Raw genomic sequence first — 19792 nt, 5'->3', positions numbered from 1 at the left:
TTGAACTAATTATCAAGGGGGGAAAAAAGCCATCATATCATCACTGTTATTGGACACTTTTCAGCACTGCTCAAACACCTGTTTCGGTGAACTTAAAGCAAAAACATGAAGAAAGCAGCTGGATTTGTTATTTTTCGCCGTCTTTGTGGGGAAATAGAATACCTATTGCTGAAGGCTTCCTACGGCTCCTTCCACTGGAGTTCTCCCAAGGGACATGTGGACCCAGGCGAGGATGATTTTACCACCGCTCTGCGAGAAACAAAAGAGGAAGCCGGGTAAGTGCTCATCCATTTGCCTTTCATAACAAGCTTAATTTTATAACTTCTCTCTTAGGTACGACGAGAAGGATCTGCTCATATACAAGGACACTCCGTTGACTCTGAACTACGAGGTGCAGGGCAAGCCCAAGATTGTGATTTACTGGCTGGCGGAGCTGCGGAATCCCTGTCAGGAGCCCATTCTCTCCGAGGAGCACACCGACCTCAAGTGGCTACCCAAGGAGGAGGCCAAGCAGTGCGTCGGCTTTAAGGATAACCAAGTCATGATCGACAAGTTCCACCAAATGATTTTAGATCAAAACAAACCAGAGTAAACTAAAAACAGTTGCCGGTCTAATGTTGCGCAACACTGAAATGTAAATAAATAAAATACCACCGAAAATACCGTATCGGAGAATACCAGAATTATGTCAGGCAAATCTGCCAACGTTGTGCACACTGTTTTTAAGGCATCTGTGAAAATTGCTTGACAAATTGTATTTGCTCTCATTGATTTATTGTGGCAGCCAGGTTAAGCGTTTTGACTAGCTCGAAATCCGATCGAATCACACACCTCAGCGCCATGGGCTCCCGTTCACGCACTCCCAGTCCGTCGGGCAAGCGACGCCACCATAAGAGCAAGCACAAAAAACGCAGTAAGTCCCACCACGACCACGAGAGGCCTAGTACAAGAACGGATAGAGACAAATCCTCGGAGGTGAACAACCACGGACGGCACCGCGAACGGGACAGGGACCGCGAGCGGGACAGACACCGCAGCGACCGGCACACGGAGCGCGACTACCGTCACTCTCCCTCGATCCTGAAATCACGAAAACGCTCCAGTTCGTCCAGCAGCGACAGTCAGTACTCCGAGCAGGAGTCGCAACGCAGCAAACAGAAGCGCAGCCGCTTCAAGAAGCTGGATGAAGTAAGTGGAATCCACAAACTAGGAGTAGAATCCCAAATAAACTAGGACCTAACATTACAGCAAAACCAGATGCAGGTCGAGCGCCTGGCCGAGATGGAGCGGCAGCGTCGAGCGAAGGAGCTCGAGCAAAAGACCATCGAGGAAGAAGCCGCCAAGCGCATTGAGATGCTGGTAAAGAAGCGCGTCGAGGAGGAGCTAGAGAAGCGGCGCGACGAAATCGAACAGGAGGTCAATCGACGCGTTGAGACCGCCAAGGCTGAGATGGAGCGCGAAATGATGCTGGAGCTGGAGCGGAGGCGCGAGCAGATACGCGAAGAAGAACGCCGGCGCGAGGTAGGTGCTCGTATTCAGATTCCGCTGGACGACTGCTGCTATCACTGTCAGAAAAACGTACACAATGCCACATCTACCGTACACTTGAATAAACCCAAAACAGCAGTTCAAACAGTCGTCTCCACCACGTCACGCGAAATCGATCCGTCGGCGCTCTCACTCACGGCCCACTGGCTGTTCATCCATCAACCCATGTCCCATCAGCATCCCCGTACTAGATTGCTTGCATAACCCAGGGCCGAGGGCGCCCACTAACCGGCTACATCACTAACCAGTCGCACCTTTTCAGAGCCCCCCACATTCAGCAAGCCACTCAGTGGGCCGAGATGAGAACGCCACGGCTGATTTTGCCCCTTTTCTTCTTGCCAATAATTTTGTAATTTTTTATTTTTCCTACCAAAAAAGCCAAAATGACGACATTGCCAAGTGTCGCATGTGTCGAAAGTTTTGATGCCCATTATTGCAGACCTATTGCATACTCTTAGCTTCATCTTTTGTTCGTTCCTACCCACATACTGTATCATTTTAATTTTGGTATTGGTTCTCGTAACTCGTTGTTGTTGTTATTGCGCGCAAACTCCGCTTCAGTAGGCCCGTGCAACGAACGTGCTGCTCTTGCCCCGTATGCAAGTGGGTGTTTTGTGACCCCCTATCCGCAAAACACTCGCGTGCACTCCACCTTTGAACCGCCATGCCGGAAGTTGAGCAAGCCTGCTGCCAAGCGATTGGTCCACGGACGCACTTCCTTCACACCGAACAAAAAGAGAAAAAAAGATAAAAGAAATGCCAAAGCAAATCGAATTGGTGTCCCTAAGTTAGTCCGGGTAGTTAGGCACTCTAGTTGTGGGCGGGCCGACTGAGTTTAGTCCCAACAGTACGCTGCATGCAAAACAAATCAGTGCCACTTGATAACGGGTGAGTTTCCTACGCCAGCGATGTGATGTGCCCAGCAGCCGTAAGGATAACAGGCGAAAGGACGCCACACAGACCCAAAGACTCACCCCCCAGTGCTTAGCCCTATAGAACTCTGTCTGTAAGATTTTTCAAACCGGATACGCATTTACGCATTGGATTCTTGACCGTACCGATTGCCACTTATTTGTGTTTGAGCTTTTTGTTTTTGCGAGCAAATTATGTACGTCTGGAATAGCGAAAAACTCCACAAAACTAAACCCAAATCGAAAATCTGCAAAAAAGAAAACTATAAATTAACACAAATTTAGCCTATTTACTGGAATAATGACCTATTTAAATAGTAAGTAGCAACGATTAAAAAAAAAAACAAAAATCAAATGAAGACCAACCATTTAGCAAATACTAGTGCATTTGTTTATGTTGTGTGCTCCTTTATTGTAATAAACTAAAAGAACAACCTACTTTAAACATTCTTATTAGACACTACTAAATGTTTTACTTTCTACCGAATATATTCTTTGTAACGTATTGTTAAACATAAAACTAGATTCTAACTGCCTTTGCAGCTCATCAAGCAAAAAACTGCAACCACAAACGTGCGTCGAATTCGTCGCACAGTTTGCATCGCTGATGTCAAGAGACTGTTTATTTCTATATTAGCATTAAGCTTCCCGCTAAAGGATCGATATTTGTTATTAATCGTCTTCCTGTTTGGGTTTTATAGGAGGATGAAAAACAAAAACGCGAAGAGCTCGAAGAAATTTTGGCCGAAAACAATCGCAAAATCGAAGAGGCGCAAAGAAAACTGGTAAGCATTCTAAAACCCACAAGCCAAATTATTATGATAGTAACTGATTTGTTCTTTCCGTAGGCCGAAGAACGGTTAGCAATAATCGAGGAGCAGCGCCTCATGGACGAGGAGCGGCAACGTATGCGCAAGGAGCAGGAGAAACGCGTCAAGGAGGAGCAGAAGGTCATATTAGGCAAAAACAATTCCAGGCCCAAGCTATCGTTTTCCCTCAAACCCGGCGCATTATGAGGAGCGTAGGCATCAGTCTGGTGACCGCCGCACTCTTTCTTGTTAACAGCTTTTGCTTTTTTTACCTCAGTGGCTTTTTGCCTGCGCCAAAGACCATTCACTCGTTTTCATTGTTGTAATTGTGTTCTATATTATTTTATTATTTTAAGGACGAGCAATGGTGTTGGGGGCAGGCAAAGCGCAGCCAATAGATTCAACGTTTTCAAAATTGCCAATTACTGAACACATACGGCTCTATATAGTACAATACGCTAGCGATTTACTTAACCTTTTCTACATAATGAATTCATATGTGAGACAAATGATTATGTGTAGTGCGTCGTATTGTTGTCACAGCTGAACAATTAACAACAAAACAAAACCAAAAAGATGTCAGTGAAATACATATGTAATCTATTTGCAATTTTTTGATATTTCAAGAAAACATAGAACTCAGCTGAAATCGATAATAAAAACTTTAGAAATGCCAAATGGTTATTGAGTGTTCTCTAAGTAATTTAATATTATTGCATATTATCTGTATTATTTGCAATGCAAAAACTCCAAATGCATTAGCGAAAGAATTAAACAGCATTCGCTTGGTAAATTTGACAGAATTGCCAAAACATACGTGCGCTTTTCAGCTCCTTCATACCCTATTCCCCCGATCTCCCGATCCCGCTCTGGTATCTGGTATCGGACACGATCTCCGCTAGTGTACATGTCGCTAAGTAGACACAACTTATTATTTATAGAGACTACTTAAATTTATATGTCTTGTTTGCTGATTGGGTTGGGCGACGCTGGACAGCGAACGACAGCGGGCACGCCCGCGCGGAGCATGGAAATGGATGGAGTTTGGGATCAGGTGGACAGGCGAATGCCAGGGACGACGGGGCGCTGCAACCGATCTGTCCAAGTGCTTGAGCAGAAGGCGGGTATGGGGATGGGGATGCCAAATTGCACTCAGAGTCAGAGTCAAACAAACACGCACCGCAATCGTAATGTGGTTCTAAGCGAGTATGGCGCAAGATATGCAAGATATTCATACGCACCATGGTACTTCGCTCTGCTCCAGCTCCACCTGACCCCCACTCCACTTGACTTGACTTGACCAGCTTATTACTTCATATCGAATTTGGCAACGTGTTTGCTGCGAGCCTTTGTCGCATTGATTTGTGTGCAGAGCACATGCGTGAAAGGCGAAGGCAACGGCGCCGCCACCTGACCAGCCCAGACCCACATCCACATCCAGATCGAGATCCAGAGCAATAGCGGCGAACTTGGGCGGCACTCGGGCGGATGTTGCAATTTGATTAATTAATTAAGTGGAAAATCGGCAAAGCTCTTAGCCACATTTCTGCCGATCGAGCGATCTGCGAATGTCAACGTGCAATTTGTTTGATGTGACGGCGATAAACCCATATACTCCTATACCCCTCCACCTGTAGCCATTCAATAAGTCAGCCAACTTGTCTGGCGGTTTAAAGTGCCTAATTTGAGGTGCCATTGATTGGAAAAGCCAGAGACTAAGTAGGTGTTGAGAGGATTAAAGGAGGAACCGCCAAAAATATTACCAATTTGTCATGGAAGTTATAAGCTAGATAGGTAATTAGCTCGCAAATCTCCCTTGAATGATGTTTCAGTCCACCGCAATTTACATATTTTATATTTAAAAGTAAAAATATTCCATTACAGCATATGGAGTATCATTACTAGAAATATCACTTAATGAAATGTGCAACTAGTTAATTATCTTGAATTCTATAAATCCAACAAATATGAATTGGGAAATCCAGTTTCGTATATCTAACTTATGACAACCTATCGACAATAATAAACATTTTTCTAACTCAATTTAAATAGATTTAAATCCCTTAACTTTCACTTGGCTTTGAATAGACCAAGGTTCATAGGAATCGATTGACAATCCAGAGACAAGAGCTTACCGTGGCTACATTGTTGCCCCAAGTGGAGCAGGGTAAATGTTTTATTACCGCAGCCAAACATTGCCAAAAAAAAGTGAAATAGAAGTATAATAACAATTTTGCATTAGCCGGATTCCGGTTCGCTGGGTGAGGTGTTCGCAGATTGGCTTTTTGGGGAGTGTGTGCTGCTCGGTGTGGGTTATCGAGTGTGTGGTGTGTGTAGTGTGATGTGTGGTGCGTGTGCTTGGAGCGTGGCACCCATCAAGAGATCGGTATGGGGATGGAGGTGGTGGGACTGTGGCTGGGCCAGAGAGCAGTGCTTTGACTATAAAAGTTGCGATCGCGACACTTGGAGACATAGTTCAGTGCAGGAGTCGCAGCAGCCACCAAGTCAGCAAATCCACCAAACCCAAGTCCAAGCCAAAATGTTCGCTGTAAGTGCAAAGGATATGCATATAAGAAAACATAAACTTTAAGTAAATCTCCAATATAAATAATTACAGCTCGTATCGCTTTTCATCCTGGGCGTTGGAGCCGCCGCCGCCATCGAGCTGCCCATTTACCACTCACCCGCGGCCATTGTGAAGCCACTGCTGAAGACCGTGGAGGTGGAGGCGCCTGCCCACTACGACTTCGCCTACTCGGTGCACGACGAGCACACCGGCGACATCAAGAGCCAGACGGAGTCCCGCAAAGGCGATGTGGTCCAGGGTCAGTACACGCTGATCGATGCCGATGGTTACCTGCGCACCGTGGACTACACTTCGGATGCCCACAACGGTTTCAATGCGGTGGTGCGTCGCGATCCCCTGGGCCAGAAGGTGATCAAGGCCGCGCCCATTGCCAAGCTCCTGGCTCCCGCTCCTCTGCCACTGGCCTATGCGGCACCCAAGCTCCTCGCACCCGCCAAACTGCCCCTCGGCATTTACCACTAGGTTCTGGGCAGGATTGATCGAGAGAGATAGCAAACACTGACTTCATCGCATCGACGACGACCCATCCGCATCCGCATCCGCATCTGTATCTGAACTATTACTATTACTACTACTACCCAAACACCTCGTATCATATCCAACTTCCTATGAGCTTCCTTCCTATCTTCTGATCCTATTCTCTGAAACCTCTACTAAGACTCTTCGGCACCCGGTCATCGAAAGCGCCATAACCTGGTGACTGGGGGCCTCTATCTCATCTATGTATGTAATACTATGTGTAAATAGAAGGCAATAAATGCATGTTTAGAAAACTCAATTTATACGGACTTTCAATTCAAACAAAAAGGATGTTTAAAGTGGAATAGAAACATTTGCTGAAAAAGTATAGAGTATTTCTACAATAAATTGGTTTGTGAATTAGATTAACTATAATACCTTTTACATTATATAATAATATAATCACTCCCCGCTATAATCGCTGAAAACCTTCAATAATCGAAATCGGAATAAATTTAAACATTTTTATAAATAATCCAATATCGCCCCATAAAATTCCCACCTTTTGGTTTGATATTGTAAGATTGTTAGATACACTTGAATATAAATTGAACAGCCTTTAGATTTATTCTAAAAATACAAAGGTATCATCTTCCATTGTTGCCTATAGTTAAGGTATCCAAATCGTGAATCCGGTCAACTGGGTAGGTTCTCTATCACATCCGAGTGGTACCCATTTCAATAGCGGGAAAGCGGTTCCCTGCGAACTTGAGCGTTGAAGCCCAGCAGAGGATCGGCGGTGTAGTCCACAATGCGTCGGTGTCCATCGGGATCCACGAGGGAGTAGCGGCCAGTTACGTACTCGCCACGTCGGTGCTCGAACTGATCCTTTACGTCGCCGGTGTGGCTGTCGTGCACGGAGTAGTGGAACTCATACTGGGCAGGACTGCCGATCAGCTCATCCGGATGACTGGCGAGGATCCCGGCCTGCACAGCGACGAGGGCGCTCAGGATCAGGCAGACGGCAATGCTAGAACGCTAAGCCAGAGATAGTGAGGTGTATACAATGGTAGATGGTGTGGTGTCCTGACTTACCAGTACATTCATGGCGAACAAGTTGAAGTTGTAACTGGAGCGATGGAGTGCACTCGACTGATGACTAAGTGCTTGATTCAGACCCCTTTTATAAGACGCATCTTGGCCCATTGTCGCAGTGGCCAACTTATGGGAGCTGAAATCGAATACCCCGCTCGAATCCCATGCCTTATGCAACCCATATGCATCGCCCATGAGGGAAATGAAACCAAATCCCTGCACTTGCCGCCAACGTTAGCAATCGCTTCAAAACTCACTCGGATTATATTATTGTATAGTAGCTTAAAGTACAACTTACACGCGAGACTCAAGATCGTAGGCTACTTTACACAATAGTTTAGCTTAGTTGTATCACAGCAATAACATTATATCGAAACTAGACTAACTCGTTACGCCGATTCGATGTTGGTGATATGGATTTTGGATTCAGTTCGGGATTACGCAGATCAATAGGCACTTAAAGTAGTTCCATTCTGTTTCAGGTACAACGGCATCTTGCAAGTCGATCTTCTCAGAATTTGTTCTCCAGCAGCGATCCTGGCAAAAGGATATGTTGGTATTTCAAATTACACATCCATAACTCTCTAGATGTGTTTTCCAAGTAAGCACTACCATTGGAAAGCTACTATTTGGTGATCGCTAAGTAACTACTTATTTTGGAGTGCTCTCGACTTCTACGCTTGCTGGTGAGTACCCAAAATCAAGTTACCATTCTCGGCCACCATCCAAGCCGTCAGCTTCTCGTCCTCCGTCTTGTTGGACTCATCCCAGGGGAAACTGGACGCCACAGCGGGCTTTTCCTTTTGTGCGATTGGAGCTCTGAAAGGTAACATATGCTATGAGTATTATTGGGTTTTCTCAGTTCCAAAGTAACTAGATTTAATTGAAACTAGAAATATTTTAAAAAACCAGTGTCTGAGCTAGTTAGAAGTCTGTTTGTTGCAAATATAAACACAAGCTTGTTACTTATAAATACATTACTTATTTTAAAAGACAGGCAAAGCAAAAGTGCTCGACAACAAGAGGGGAAATTATATCTGCGAGTTTAGAAACACACAGGAAATATTTCCCCTATGTGCGCTGATGATATGGATATGATATGGTGCACTAAGACTCTCTACGGCTACGGATACGTATCTACAGCTACGGCTCAATGGCGAATGTTGGTTTTTACCTTATGGGCCAAAAGCGACATTCTTCATCAATTGAGGGGGAGGACGAGGAGGAGTTATCACTTGGGCCACCCACACAAAGTGTTCAATGTTCAATGACAAGCAAACGAAAACACACACAAAACGATGATAGAGACAGCAAGAGAGAGCGCGAGAGAGATAGGGAGAGAGGAGAGAGACAGAGTACAATGTAGAGAGAGAGAGAGCGAGAGAGAGACAGGATGCTGGGATCATGATCATGAGGATGCAGTGAAGCACGGGTCAATGATTACAGGGCATGCAGGCCAGCGGGTATGTCCAAGGACATGCCCCCCACTTACAGCGAGTCCGCGTGGCTGCCGTTGTTCACCTCCAGGCTGCTCTGGGTGGCCTTCTTCCGCAATCCCGGCCTGGGCAGGAAGCTCTCCCCGAAGAGATCCCGCTCCCGCGGTCCAGCTGCGGGTCCGCGACCGCCGGTCGACGTCTTCCCGCTCTTCGCCTGCTGCGTGGGCGGCACCGTGTGCGGATACTTGCCATCGCTGTCCGAGTCCATGGACAGCTGTCCGAACAGGTCCTCCAGCAGGATGTTGGCCTTGGCATTGCGCTGTCGTTTGGCGGAGGTTTTCAGCTTGGAACTGCACGTGGGAGATACGGAGAGACACACGGATCAACTGGGTGCAGTGCCGGAACAGAACATGTTGTGGTGCCAGGAGTGCGCACACTCAAGGATATCTAATATCTACTAATGAATTTATTCTTTGAAAATTTCTTAACTTTAAATAAGTTTAACAAAAAACCGAAAAATGCTTAAAGAAACATTTGTAATGTTTAATTTCCCTTGGAACAATAAACATCAATCATTTTCAGCATTATTGTGACTTTGTTAAATTGAGACAAACAATTGTTCAAGGATACTTTGGAAAAATGTGTAAACATCAATGCATATTTTTAAAACATGAAGATGAAATCTTAAAAAGAAGCTCCCTTATTAACATGATTACCGTTCTGAACTTGATGAACAAAATTAAGTTTTCTAAAAATAAGATGCGAGTGCCAACTAATCTGTTGTCCGAACTTACCCCAGTATCAGGTCCAGATCGTCAGACTTGAGAGCGCCCATCTTTGGGTCCTGAGCCGCCGCTCGCGATCTTCCCGAGAGGCGCATGGGCGGAGGAGCCATCTCCGGCTGCAGTTGCGGCTGACGCACAATGAGGCTCGGTGGAGCCTGGCTGGCACTGACCTTGGAGAACACGTTGTAGACCTTGGCATCGGTACCGAGGAGAGGTGGCCTGGCCACGGGCACGTAGTAGCCGCCATTGGAAGCGCCCACCACAAACTTGGCATTGTTCTTGGCATTCATGTTGGCCGTGTCGTAGCTGAGGTGGCTGCCATTCACATAGATGGCGCCTGCATTCCGGGACGTGGTGGTGCTGAAGGAGACGTTGGGGTGGTGCACCTGCTGCTGGTGGTGCTGCGGATTGCCCGCTGGCAATCCGAAGAGCTGTGAGATGTTGCGGTTCAGGTAGATGTCGTTGATGGACTCTCCTCCGTTCTGGAGCTGTGGCCCCGCCACTCCGTCCACTGTGGCTCCACCCAGACTGGAGGTGTCCGCATGTGAGCCCGCACCCAACTCACTGCCGGTCAGGAAGCTCAACTTCGGTTGGTACTTTCTGGGCACTCCGCCATTCTTGGCCGCCAGATTGTTGTTCTTGCCCAGATTCGAGTGGCCGTTCATGTTGTTGTTGGTCTGGTGCAGCAACTCGGTGACCGCCTGCAGCTTCTCCTGCACCGGAAGCACATTGTTGGAGACCGTCTGAACCGGATGCCCATTGGTGGCCCCATACTTGGAGCTCAGCCGTACATTGGCCTTGGTGGCCGCCGTGGGCGATATCCGCTTGAGGGCGTGAAAGTATGGATACTTCAGACTCTGCTGCGCCGTGGGACGCTTGTCGGGATCGTAGGCCAGCATATCCTCCAGCAGATCCAATCCATTTTGGCTGCAGCGACTGACGACGCTGCTCAGTGGCACTTTGATGCAGTCCGGGTAGCGGAAGTGGATCATGCTCGCCAGGCGATATCCATCCGGCCAATCGTCCTGGGAACGAAAATAACCATTATGCTCTAATCTGAAAATAGGAAGAGGCTTTACCTTCTCTGGAGTGCCCAGCACGGAGCAGATCTTGAAGAGCTGATCCACCTCACTGCTTCCGGGGAAGAGCGGACGAAAGGTGTAGAGCTCGGCCATAATGCAGCCCATGGCCCAGAGATCAATGGTGCTGCCGTAGTTGGTGGAGTGCAGCAGTACCTCCGGTGCACGGTACCAACGCGTCGATACGTAGTCCGTAAACGGAGGTCTTGATCGGATCTCCCTGGCCAGGCCAAAGTCGGCTATCTTGATGAGATCTGGGCCGGAGCAGAGCAGGTTCTCCGGTTTGAGGTCGCGGTGGAAAAATCCATGACGATGCATGAAGGCCAGACCAGTAAGGACCTCAACAAAATATAGTTGTTATCGTCATATAATCGTTAATTCTTTCGTTTTCGTTGGAAACCAGCTCACCTGGAAGAGAATACTCTTGAGCTCCGGTTCGGGTAAATGAGTATCTCTGTCTTTTATCATCTGATAGAGGTTTTCCTTCATGTACTCAAACACAAAGTACAGGGTATCGTTCTCCCGTATCACCTCCTTTAGCTTGACAATGTTCGGATGCGACAACTTCTTCAAGGACTAAGGAGACAAGAGTAAGGTAGTAGTAGTTACGCAAGATGCAGCAATGCAAGGAGTTGAGGACGAGCATACCTTAACCTCGCGCAGATTCATGGCCTCCTCCCAGGAGTAGTACTTGCGCTTCATGCGCTTGATGGCCACCTTCTCGCCGGTGTCCTTGCGCTGGCCCAGGACCACGGTGCCATAGGTGCCATCTCCCAGTTGGGTCAGCGTGATATAGCGGTTCATGCTTAGGCAGTGGGGGGCAGCACTTCACACATTCTCCGGGTGCAACTATATGGGAAAGGCAAAGGTTAGTGTAAACTACCATCAACACGCGACTTAAGGAGGTGTCTTCAATAACTTATGAGTTCCGCCCACAAATGTGGACTTCGAGGAATCACAGTTGAATTAAATGACTGGCACTTAACATCAAATCGAATCAAACTTGGCCATTTCGTGAGCCACCATTTTTCGGATGCCTAGCTTGGGCAGCAAGGGTAATTAAAATCAATATATCGATCACGAAGGCCGGCTAAGAACTTGACCAAATTTATTTAACCCAAATACGAATTAGCCATCAGGGTCATCAGTGGCAGGAAATAGAGGAACACGGATAGTCCTTGTTCAACAGAGACAATTTGGTTGAAAAGAAAATGGACTGGGAACCAAGAAGATGGTAGAGGTTTATATCTAAGTCAATCCAAACTCAAATAAGGGATAGCACTTTGTAAAGTACACAAAAGAAAAGAGTTTTCTAAAGTGAAGATTGAGTCACCTTTTATTTCGGCCAACGGTGGAAGTTACTTCTTTGGGCTACGACTCTTTTATAAAAGCGTAGTAACCCCCAAAAAGTAGTCCTTAAGGCTTTTTAGTCTCTTTTCTTCCCCAAATGATCTAGAAATCCTTAAGTTACGTGTTTTTCTAAGTTGCTTGTTAACAATGTTTGGATCCTACTAGGATTCGTTTGATTTGACTTGCCACTTTTAAAAACCAGGTTCCACGTCTTCAACAAACTAAGTTCTTCAAGCTGCTAACTTGATTTAGTGCTCAAGTCGGTATGGTCATGTGTCGTAATTGGTTTGCGGTCATTTGGCGAATTTAGTTCCTTGGGCGATAACTTATTCATGGCATACGTAGCGTTACCACCTTCAGAATCCCCATTCAGGTGTATATACATATGTATACGGATTGTTTTGGTTTGCGATTTCGGGTGGGTGCCAAGTGGGTGAGTCTCGGGGCAACTAGAGCCACGTTTCGACCTGGCTTCTGCTTGGGATCCTGACTCACAGCCTTGAACCACTCACATTTGACTCACTTAAACTGTAGGCACGCACATCCGCCGCCCGATTAGCCGATTACTATATGCACCACTATATCCGATAAGCAACTATGAGACTTTTCGCACCGCCAAAGCGTACAAGCAAATAAACAAAGCTAAATGTTCGGGGTCACTTTATCGATTGAACGGGGGGTTGACAAAGAGGACTCCCCTCCACTGCACACCAGTCACACCAAAGGACTCAAGTGCAAGAGTTGTCCTATCACTCGTACCTCAGGCGTAATTGCATTTGAATCCGAAATCACTAGAGATAACGTGTTGGTCCGAATTAAATGAGATAAATGGCTGCTATCCCGATGCGGATATCCTCTGCGAACAGAAGTTTATTTAATAAGCAAGCACTAACAACTGACGGACCCGATATCCACAACAACGGAACGGCCCAAGCAACCGCAGGACTAACTAGACCACCCTCCGAATCCGGGAGAGAAAGCCTGAAGAGAGCCGAAGGTCCCCGAGCCGGTTGACTGGGTCTCCGGTTCCGCCAGATCCCGAAGTCCTTTTGGGGGTGGAACACGAACGCAGGTAACTAGGCAGGGCCATGTTTTATGGGTTGCCCATGGCAACCACGCTCGCTCGAGTCCAATTTTCGTGCTCACGCGGATTGGGGATATGTTCCACGAGAGTCAGCGACAATGGACGAGCCGGTTAGCAGTCAGCCAGGTGAGAGTGCTGCGGAGGAGGTGCAGGCGGAGGCGGAGGAGGTGGAGGAGCCCCCGAGGGGCTTCCTGGAGGAGATCAACTGCCCGGAGCCGGGCATCATAGATCGCCAGATGATCGAAACCGCCTATTTGGAGGAGGGCCAAAAGGGCGAGGCGAGAAGACTCCACCAACTGGAGCCAGTGGTCTATGATCGCATTACCACCATGCGATTGGAATTCAAGAGTAAGAAGTTAACTAAGTAAAATGTAAGATAAACCCAAGAACCCTTTTCCAGACATCCTTAGGATCGACCATCTCTGGATGATGCCGAATCTCACAAAGCTCTGCCTGAACTGCAACAAAATCGAGGTGATTGAGCATCTCGAAATGCTAACTGCCCTCAAGGATCTGAATCTCAGCTTTAACTACATCACACGGATTGAGAATCTGGAGGCACTGGTCAACCTGGAAAAGCTCTCCCTGTTCAGCAATCGCATCCGGAAAATCGAAAACATACATACTTTGCAGAATCTGGTTATCCTTAGCATTGGAAACAATCTCATCGATACGGTCGAAGGCGTAAGCTTTTATCCTGTCCCTATTTCTATATCTAATTCCGAATACTACATTTAAAATGGCTCTTAGAAAATTGTGTCAAAACACAAGTTTAAAATTAAAGTGCTTTTTTTCTTCAAGATCGAACGATTACGTTTTATGAGCAGCCTAAAAGTTTTCAATTTGGAGGGTAATCCCATAGCCAAGCAGCCGGATTTTCCATTGTCCCTCTATGTGACTGCCATCCTGCCCCAGCTGAATTACTACGAGTACGTTTTCATCAAGGCGGAGACGCGGGAGGAGGCCCAAAAACGTTTCTAGTGAGTCATCCAAGGCTCCGCCGAACATAGGGATTAACTTTCATGTATCCACAGTCGCGAGCTGCGCGAAATCGAGGACAAGCAGGAGCGCGAGATTCAGGGTCTGGAAACTGAGGCTCGTGAAATGGCCGAGGCGGATCGGCTGGCCTCCAGTTTTGTGGAGCACCTGGATGGGCAGCAGCTGTACGATTCCCTGTGGCGAGACGATGGAAATGGGCGCATCCTGATGCTGGTGGGTGCACCTGCGCAAGAGCTGTGCGAGGAGTATTCCAAGGATGTGTACGAGCTCACGCAGCAGATCTACCGCCTGGGCTTGGAGCGCTTCGGTGAGCGCGATGAGGAGATTCGCGACTTCAATGCCAACTTGCATGAGGGGCAGGAGGAGCTGCAGGCACAGGGACAAAAGCAAATCGAAGAGTTTCTGCAGTACAAGGAGCGAACCTTCGACGAGATGCGCCTGAAGTGGAGAGAGCTGGATCAACGGGACGATGATCTGGAGGAGTTGCAGGCCCAGCTGGACACCCTGACGGCCCACTTTGAGGATGCCCTGAACGAGATGTGGGAGAGTCTGATGGCTCAGGAGCTCCACTTGCACGAGGCGGTTGAGGTGAATTGAGTATGTTAGTTTAAAGCAACTAAATATAAATATTTCCCATGCCAGGATTCTACCCATAACTTTAATCGCAAGATCTCCGATCTTATGGCCAACTTCGTGGAGCAGGCACAGGTGACCTTCCAGCAGCTGCGCGATCTTTGCAGCCACTTTGCCGACAACATGACCGACATTGTGAACCAGTTTCTGTCCACCAAGCTGATGCGCAACGAACTGAATGCCATTCCCGAAGAGCTAATGCAGTGTGTGGATGATCGCGAGGCGGTCCTCCAGCTGGTGGAGGGCATGAGGACGTCGCACACATCGCGAGTGGATGAACGTGAGGATCGGCTGGCTCAACGCAGCAGGCAGTTTATAGATGACATGATCATGAATCTTAACAAGTATGTTCTCTTTATATTTATATGGTGAGCTAAACCCATACTATATCCTTGCAGCAAAGAGGTGGATCGCCATCGCGCCAAGATTCTAGAGATCAACTCCTTTATGGAAATGATGACAGAGGCTTTGGGCAATCTGCCAGGTGAATTGCACCAGGAAGCCCCTTCGGATTAATTTAATACAAATTTACATACATATACAATAAATGCAATTTGATCACATTCCTACAACAGGACGCTACTTTTTCTTTTTGAGACCCTCCAAGTGTGCGCAGAGTCCCTCTTGGAAATGCGGAGCAGTGACATAGTCGACGCACTCCTTCAGATCCCCTGCTCGGTCCTGGAGCAGCTCTCTCACATCTGGCTCCCGACACATTCGCTTGGTTAGGCACCTGGCCATGGGATTGGCCTTGTCAAAGGTGGCTATGAAGGCTGCACACTTGGAGAGCGCTTCCTCCTTGCTACACGCGATCTCGTCCACGAGGCCCACATCCAAGGCCTCCTGGGTGGCAAAGAGCTTACCTTGATTCAACGCCCGCTCGACAATTTTGCGGGGTAAGACGCTCTGGTACGAGTTCATCATCCACTTCGAGATGACGAAGCTGAACCGGGTGGCATGTATACCGATGAAGAGATTGGGCATCATGACGCGGTACTCACAGGCGGTGGCTAGGACACAGCCAGCGGCAGGAGAGTGTCCCTGAAATGTTGGTTACAGTTTAGTGGTGTTATAATATAAGAGTAGTTAAAAATACATTGATGGCCGCCGCTGTGGGAAGGCCACAGAGATGGAGGGCCAGCCACAAATCCTGGAACCGGGTCCAGAATAACCGTAATCGCTCCACTTCCGGGTTCAGCAGCTCCTTGAGATCGAGGCCAGCGGAGAAGACCTTGTCATTGCTCTGTAAATTACACAGATTTACATATAAATAGGATTGGAAAATGGGTGCTATGGGTATGCCAAACCCACTGAAGTCAGGATGAGACCGCGGCTCTTGTTGCTCTCGATCTGATTGATGGAATCGATGAGGTCGTGCATCAGCTCCATGGTCAGAGTGTTCACCGGCGGCAGGTTCATGGACAGAGTGGCGATCCCACTCCTATCGTCCACCTCTATGGTGGTCAGCTTTGAGGTCGCCCCATTGCTAAGGGATCGCAGGGATTGCCGCCCGCTAAGTATGGGTTGGATCCGCCTGACTCCATCTATTAGTCTGTTACGCAACATTACTTGGACGACTTTGGATCTGGAGCAGCAATCACGCACTGAGCGACAGGCAGGAATTTAAACAAATTAACCTGTTTATCATATATAAAGTCGAGTTGCAAACCAAATAAAACAAACAATCAAGCCGAAACGATCAGCTGTTGAGCATTTCCAGGCGAAGTTTACACGGCAGCAGCAATTCGAGATCAACAAGTGTTCACCGAAAAATTTTTAGATTTCCTTTTAAGACTGTATTTTAACACTATACTAGTTGTCACTATATACTTAAGTAAGGGAAATTCAATTCTATCCTCATCATATTTAATAAAAATAACATCTTAAAAAAAAATTTATTTTCAGGTTTATATCTATAACAAATTTTTTATTTACCAAATTAAATGACTGGACGAAATTCAATAGTTTCAGTTTAAATGCAAGTAGAAAGATCAACAATACGGATTTCAAAGTTAGGATTTACAAAATAAAAACCACTTTCTGTCTGGTCTATTACTTCTTGCCCTTGTTCTTCAGGTTTTCAAGATAAGTCCCCATAACCTTCTGTACTTCTGGACTGGAGGCCAGAGCTGCAAAGTCAGCAACATCTTTTTCGCGTATCTTCTCAAACTCCTTAATGTTGTCGGCACGGAATTGGAGCTTGGTCAGTCCACGTGCCAAAGGATTGACCTTAGCAAAGGTGCCGATGAAAGCAGCACACTTCTCCACGGCCTCTTCCTTGGAGCTAGCGATCTCATCGACCAGGCCAGCTTCAAAAGCCTCCTGTGTGGTAAACATGCGACCTTGGGTGAGAGCTCGCTCCGCCACCCGCTTGGGCAGTACATTAGTGAATCCGGACATCAGCCACTTGGGTGCAATGATCCCCAGTTGGGCTTCGTTTAATCCAATTAAGAAGTTGGGCCGCATCACTCGATACTCGCAGGCAGTGGCCAGAAGGCAACCGCCAGCGGGGGCGTGGCCCTGAGAGATTATGAAATAGTACATTTAATTATATAATTCTAATAGATAAGATACCTACATTGATGGCTGCTGCCGTGGGCAAACTGGTTCCATAGAGGGCAATCCACACATTCTGCAATTCAGTCCACACGGTCCGGAGTCGCTCCACGTCCGTGTTATACATTTCGAAGATGTCCAGGCCAGCTGAAAACACATTGGAGTGTGCCTGTAAGGAATCGAGGTATTATTGGCATAGTTACATATATAAATGATCGAACTCACAGAGGTTAAAATGAGACCGCGGCTTTTGTTGTTCTCGATTTCGCTGATGGAAGCCTGCAGGTCCAACAACAATTGGACATTTTGGCTATTCACCGGAGGCCGGTTCATGGTGAGGGTGGCGATTCCTGTCTTATCGTTGACCTCCACGGTGGTCAACTTGGTGGCGGTGGACATTATTCTACTTGGAGACCCACGGGCCACCAATCTTAAGAGATTTGAGTGCAGCATCTTCTTTTTGATAAGTATGCAAGATGACCTTTGTTCAGTTTTTTACTTTTAACCTGCAAAGGGAGTAATTTTATTATATTCATATCTAACATTCCCTTTGATATGCAATTCTACAAAATATTTCTATAAACATGCACTACCTCTCGGATAATTTCACCAACAGCTTTTTAAATTCTTATCACACAGCTGGTAAGTTGCAACTGATCTTCGATGGAAATTTTCCAGCCAACTGTTATCGACCGCCTTTTAATTATCGAATACAATCAACTTTAAATTCCGTTTCGAAGATAATATTAACTTAAATGTATTTTTACGAAATCTAAAAGCTTCAAGATGGTTTAAATGAAATCAATGCAGCTTATATTAATTATATAAACAACAATATATCTAAGAGTGTGAGAACAGTTTATTAAAAGAGTTTAAATAAATAAAAACCAATCAATTGCTATTTGCGGAATAAAAAAAACATATGTTAGACGAATTCGTGATGCATTGGGTTCAAACAACTTTATTACTATACAAAAAATGTGTAAAATCATTGGTTTATTGCTTCTTGGCCTTCTTCTTCAGACCCTCGAGGTAAATGCCCAGACCCTTCTGTACCGCTGGCTGGTTGACAAAGAACAGGAATTTCTCAAGATCTTGCTGTCGTTCGTTCTGCAGTTGCTGTAGATCGGCAGCTCGGAATTGCTGCTTGGTAAGTGACCTTGCCAGTGGATTGACCTTGGCAAAGGTGCCAATGAAGGCGACGCACTTTTCAATTGCCTCCTCCTTGCTGTTGGCAGTCTCATCGATGAGGCCCACCTTCAGGGCCTCCTCCGTGGTGAACATGCGACCCTGGTTGAGGGCGCGTTCGGCCTCTCGTTGTGGCAAGACGCTCAGGAAAGAGGCCATGAACCACTTGGGCGCAACAATACCCAGTTGTGTTTCGTTTAGGCCAATGGTAAAGTTTGGCACCATGACCCGATACTCGCAGGAAGTGGCGAGCAAGCATCCACCAGCGGGGGAGTGTCCCTATTAGTAAGAAGAAACGCTTTCACTGAATGATTTCTAGACGCTTGCAAGGAACTCACATTGATGGCCGCCGCTGTGGGAACGCTGCTGCCGTAAAGGGCCAGCCAAGTCTCCTGCAATTGCGTCCAGAAAGCGCGAATCCTGTCCTTATCCGGCTTGTACATCTCTAGAATATCCAAACCAGCTGAGAATATTGTAGAGCTAGACTACGGGTGAAATATGTACTTAATATATTATAGTTCAGTAATTTATTATCTTTTCTACCGAAGTCAATATGAGTCCGCGACTTTTATTGCCCTCAACTTCATCGATGGAGCTCTTTAGGTCCTGCAGCAGTTCCAAGTTGAGACCATTTACGGGTGGCCGGTTCATTGTAAGGGTGGCGATGCCGGTCTTGTCGTTGACCTCCACAGTGGTCAACTTGGTGGCAGTGGACATCATACGGTTGGAGGCAGCACGGGCCACCAAGCTCAGGACTTTCGATCGCATCATTTTGATCTGGAAAGCACGAAAGACGTGAACAACTGAGAGTGACCTTTGGACGGATGCCGGTTTCTAATTTTATATGTGCCTAATCTCCTTGCCCAGCTCTAATTTAAATCTGGATTAATTTTAAGTATAACGAAATAAACTTTCAAAGCTTATTTAGTTTCTTTATTTACCTATGAATATTATTAAGCGGTGCAGTTTTAACAATTAAACTCAGCTGCCGAAGAACCTGTTGCGCTATCGATAGTCGAGTGAGTAGTCAGTGGCGTAGATGGGGGATCGTATTAAGTCATCATCTGACCACGAATGGTTGATACTCTTCCAAGGATATCTGTACAATTAGTAAGGTACTGCAATACTGCTTAGCGACATACAACTTATCAACTTATTTTTACTTATACATTCAACAGCGTATGGAAACGAATTAATGAATTCCATTTTCAATCGTAATGAAAACTCTTAGTTTGCGCAAAATAACAAAAAGTAATGATATTACGATTAAATG

At 46.6% G+C, this 19792-nt stretch overlaps 9 protein-coding genes across 9 annotated transcripts; 4 read left to right on the top strand and 5 right to left on the bottom strand.

Moving 5' to 3' along the window:
* Nucleotides 1-49: 49 nt before the first annotated feature.
* Nucleotides 50-667, top strand: LOC120445111 (bis(5'-nucleosyl)-tetraphosphatase [asymmetrical]). Its single transcript, XM_039625259.1, has 2 exons — nt 50-275; nt 334-667. The coding sequence occupies exons 1-2, from the start codon at nt 106-108 to the stop codon at nt 590-592; spliced, it is 429 nt and encodes a 142-aa protein (XP_039481193.1). The 5' UTR covers nt 50-105; the 3' UTR covers nt 593-667.
* Nucleotides 668-698: 31 nt separating this feature from the next.
* Nucleotides 699-3946, top strand: LOC120445097 (UPF0430 protein CG31712). Its single transcript, XM_039625233.2, has 4 exons — nt 699-1188; nt 1249-1521; nt 3161-3244; nt 3308-3946. Exons 1-4 carry the CDS (start codon nt 841-843, stop codon nt 3473-3475), a joined length of 873 nt encoding a protein of 290 aa, XP_039481167.1. The 5' UTR covers nt 699-840; the 3' UTR covers nt 3476-3946.
* Nucleotides 3947-5721: 1775 nt separating this feature from the next.
* On the top strand, nt 5722-6317 carry LOC120458014 (larval cuticle protein A2B). The gene is made up of 2 exons (XM_039645514.1): nt 5722-5816; nt 5886-6317. The coding sequence occupies exons 1-2, from the start codon at nt 5808-5810 to the stop codon at nt 6315-6317; spliced, it is 441 nt and encodes a 146-aa protein (XP_039501448.1). The 5' UTR covers nt 5722-5807.
* A 616-nt stretch (nt 6318-6933) lies between these two features.
* LOC120449814 (larval cuticle protein A2B) lies at nt 6934-7643 on the bottom strand. The gene is made up of 2 exons (XM_039632465.1): nt 7410-7643; nt 6934-7352 (listed from the first exon to the last, which is right to left on the bottom strand). The coding sequence occupies exons 1-2, from the start codon at nt 7602-7604 to the stop codon at nt 7053-7055; spliced, it is 495 nt and encodes a 164-aa protein (XP_039488399.1). The 5' UTR covers nt 7605-7643; the 3' UTR covers nt 6934-7052.
* Nucleotides 7644-7815: 172 nt separating this feature from the next.
* Nucleotides 7816-12970, bottom strand: LOC120449754 (probable serine/threonine-protein kinase DDB_G0268078). The gene is made up of 8 exons (XM_039632392.2): nt 12819-12970; nt 11358-11558; nt 11118-11285; nt 10710-11048; nt 9640-10655; nt 8902-9195; nt 8119-8228; nt 7816-7946 (listed from the first exon to the last, which is right to left on the bottom strand). The coding sequence occupies exons 2-8, from the start codon at nt 11511-11513 to the stop codon at nt 7921-7923; spliced, it is 2109 nt and encodes a 702-aa protein (XP_039488326.2). The 5' UTR covers nt 11514-11558; nt 12819-12970; the 3' UTR covers nt 7816-7920.
* Nucleotides 12971-13154: 184 nt separating this feature from the next.
* Nucleotides 13155-15347, top strand: LOC120449775 (dynein regulatory complex subunit 3). The gene is made up of 6 exons (XM_039632418.2): nt 13155-13491; nt 13544-13827; nt 13945-14123; nt 14178-14730; nt 14785-15119; nt 15174-15347. Exons 1-6 carry the CDS (start codon nt 13155-13157, stop codon nt 15289-15291), a joined length of 1806 nt encoding a protein of 601 aa, XP_039488352.2. The 3' UTR covers nt 15292-15347.
* LOC120449786 (enoyl-CoA delta isomerase 1, mitochondrial) lies at nt 15220-16502 on the bottom strand. Its single transcript, XM_039632430.2, has 3 exons — nt 16087-16502; nt 15872-16018; nt 15220-15816 (listed from the first exon to the last, which is right to left on the bottom strand). Exons 1-3 carry the CDS (start codon nt 16339-16341, stop codon nt 15355-15357), a joined length of 864 nt encoding a protein of 287 aa, XP_039488364.1. The 5' UTR covers nt 16342-16502; the 3' UTR covers nt 15220-15354.
* Nucleotides 16503-16669: 167 nt separating this feature from the next.
* LOC120449805 (enoyl-CoA delta isomerase 1, mitochondrial) lies at nt 16670-18022 on the bottom strand. The gene is made up of 4 exons (XM_039632454.2): nt 17925-18022; nt 17557-17837; nt 17354-17500; nt 16670-17295 (listed from the first exon to the last, which is right to left on the bottom strand). The coding sequence occupies exons 2-4, from the start codon at nt 17782-17784 to the stop codon at nt 16828-16830; spliced, it is 843 nt and encodes a 280-aa protein (XP_039488388.1). The 5' UTR covers nt 17785-17837; nt 17925-18022; the 3' UTR covers nt 16670-16827.
* Nucleotides 18023-18265: 243 nt separating this feature from the next.
* Nucleotides 18266-19551, bottom strand: LOC120449796 (enoyl-CoA delta isomerase 1, mitochondrial). The gene is made up of 4 exons (XM_039632442.2): nt 19461-19551; nt 19063-19296; nt 18858-19004; nt 18266-18798 (listed from the first exon to the last, which is right to left on the bottom strand). The coding sequence occupies exons 2-4, from the start codon at nt 19288-19290 to the stop codon at nt 18328-18330; spliced, it is 846 nt and encodes a 281-aa protein (XP_039488376.1). The 5' UTR covers nt 19291-19296; nt 19461-19551; the 3' UTR covers nt 18266-18327.
* Between the last annotated feature and the right edge of the window lie 241 nt (nt 19552-19792).

This window comes from Drosophila santomea, chromosome 2L, assembly GCF_016746245.2.
Source record: "Drosophila santomea strain STO CAGO 1482 chromosome 2L, Prin_Dsan_1.1, whole genome shotgun sequence".
Lineage (NCBI taxonomy): Eukaryota > Metazoa > Arthropoda > Insecta > Diptera > Drosophilidae > Drosophila > Drosophila santomea.
Note: the sequence above shows the minus strand (reverse complement) of the source record. Positions and strands in the feature narration are given on the sequence as shown.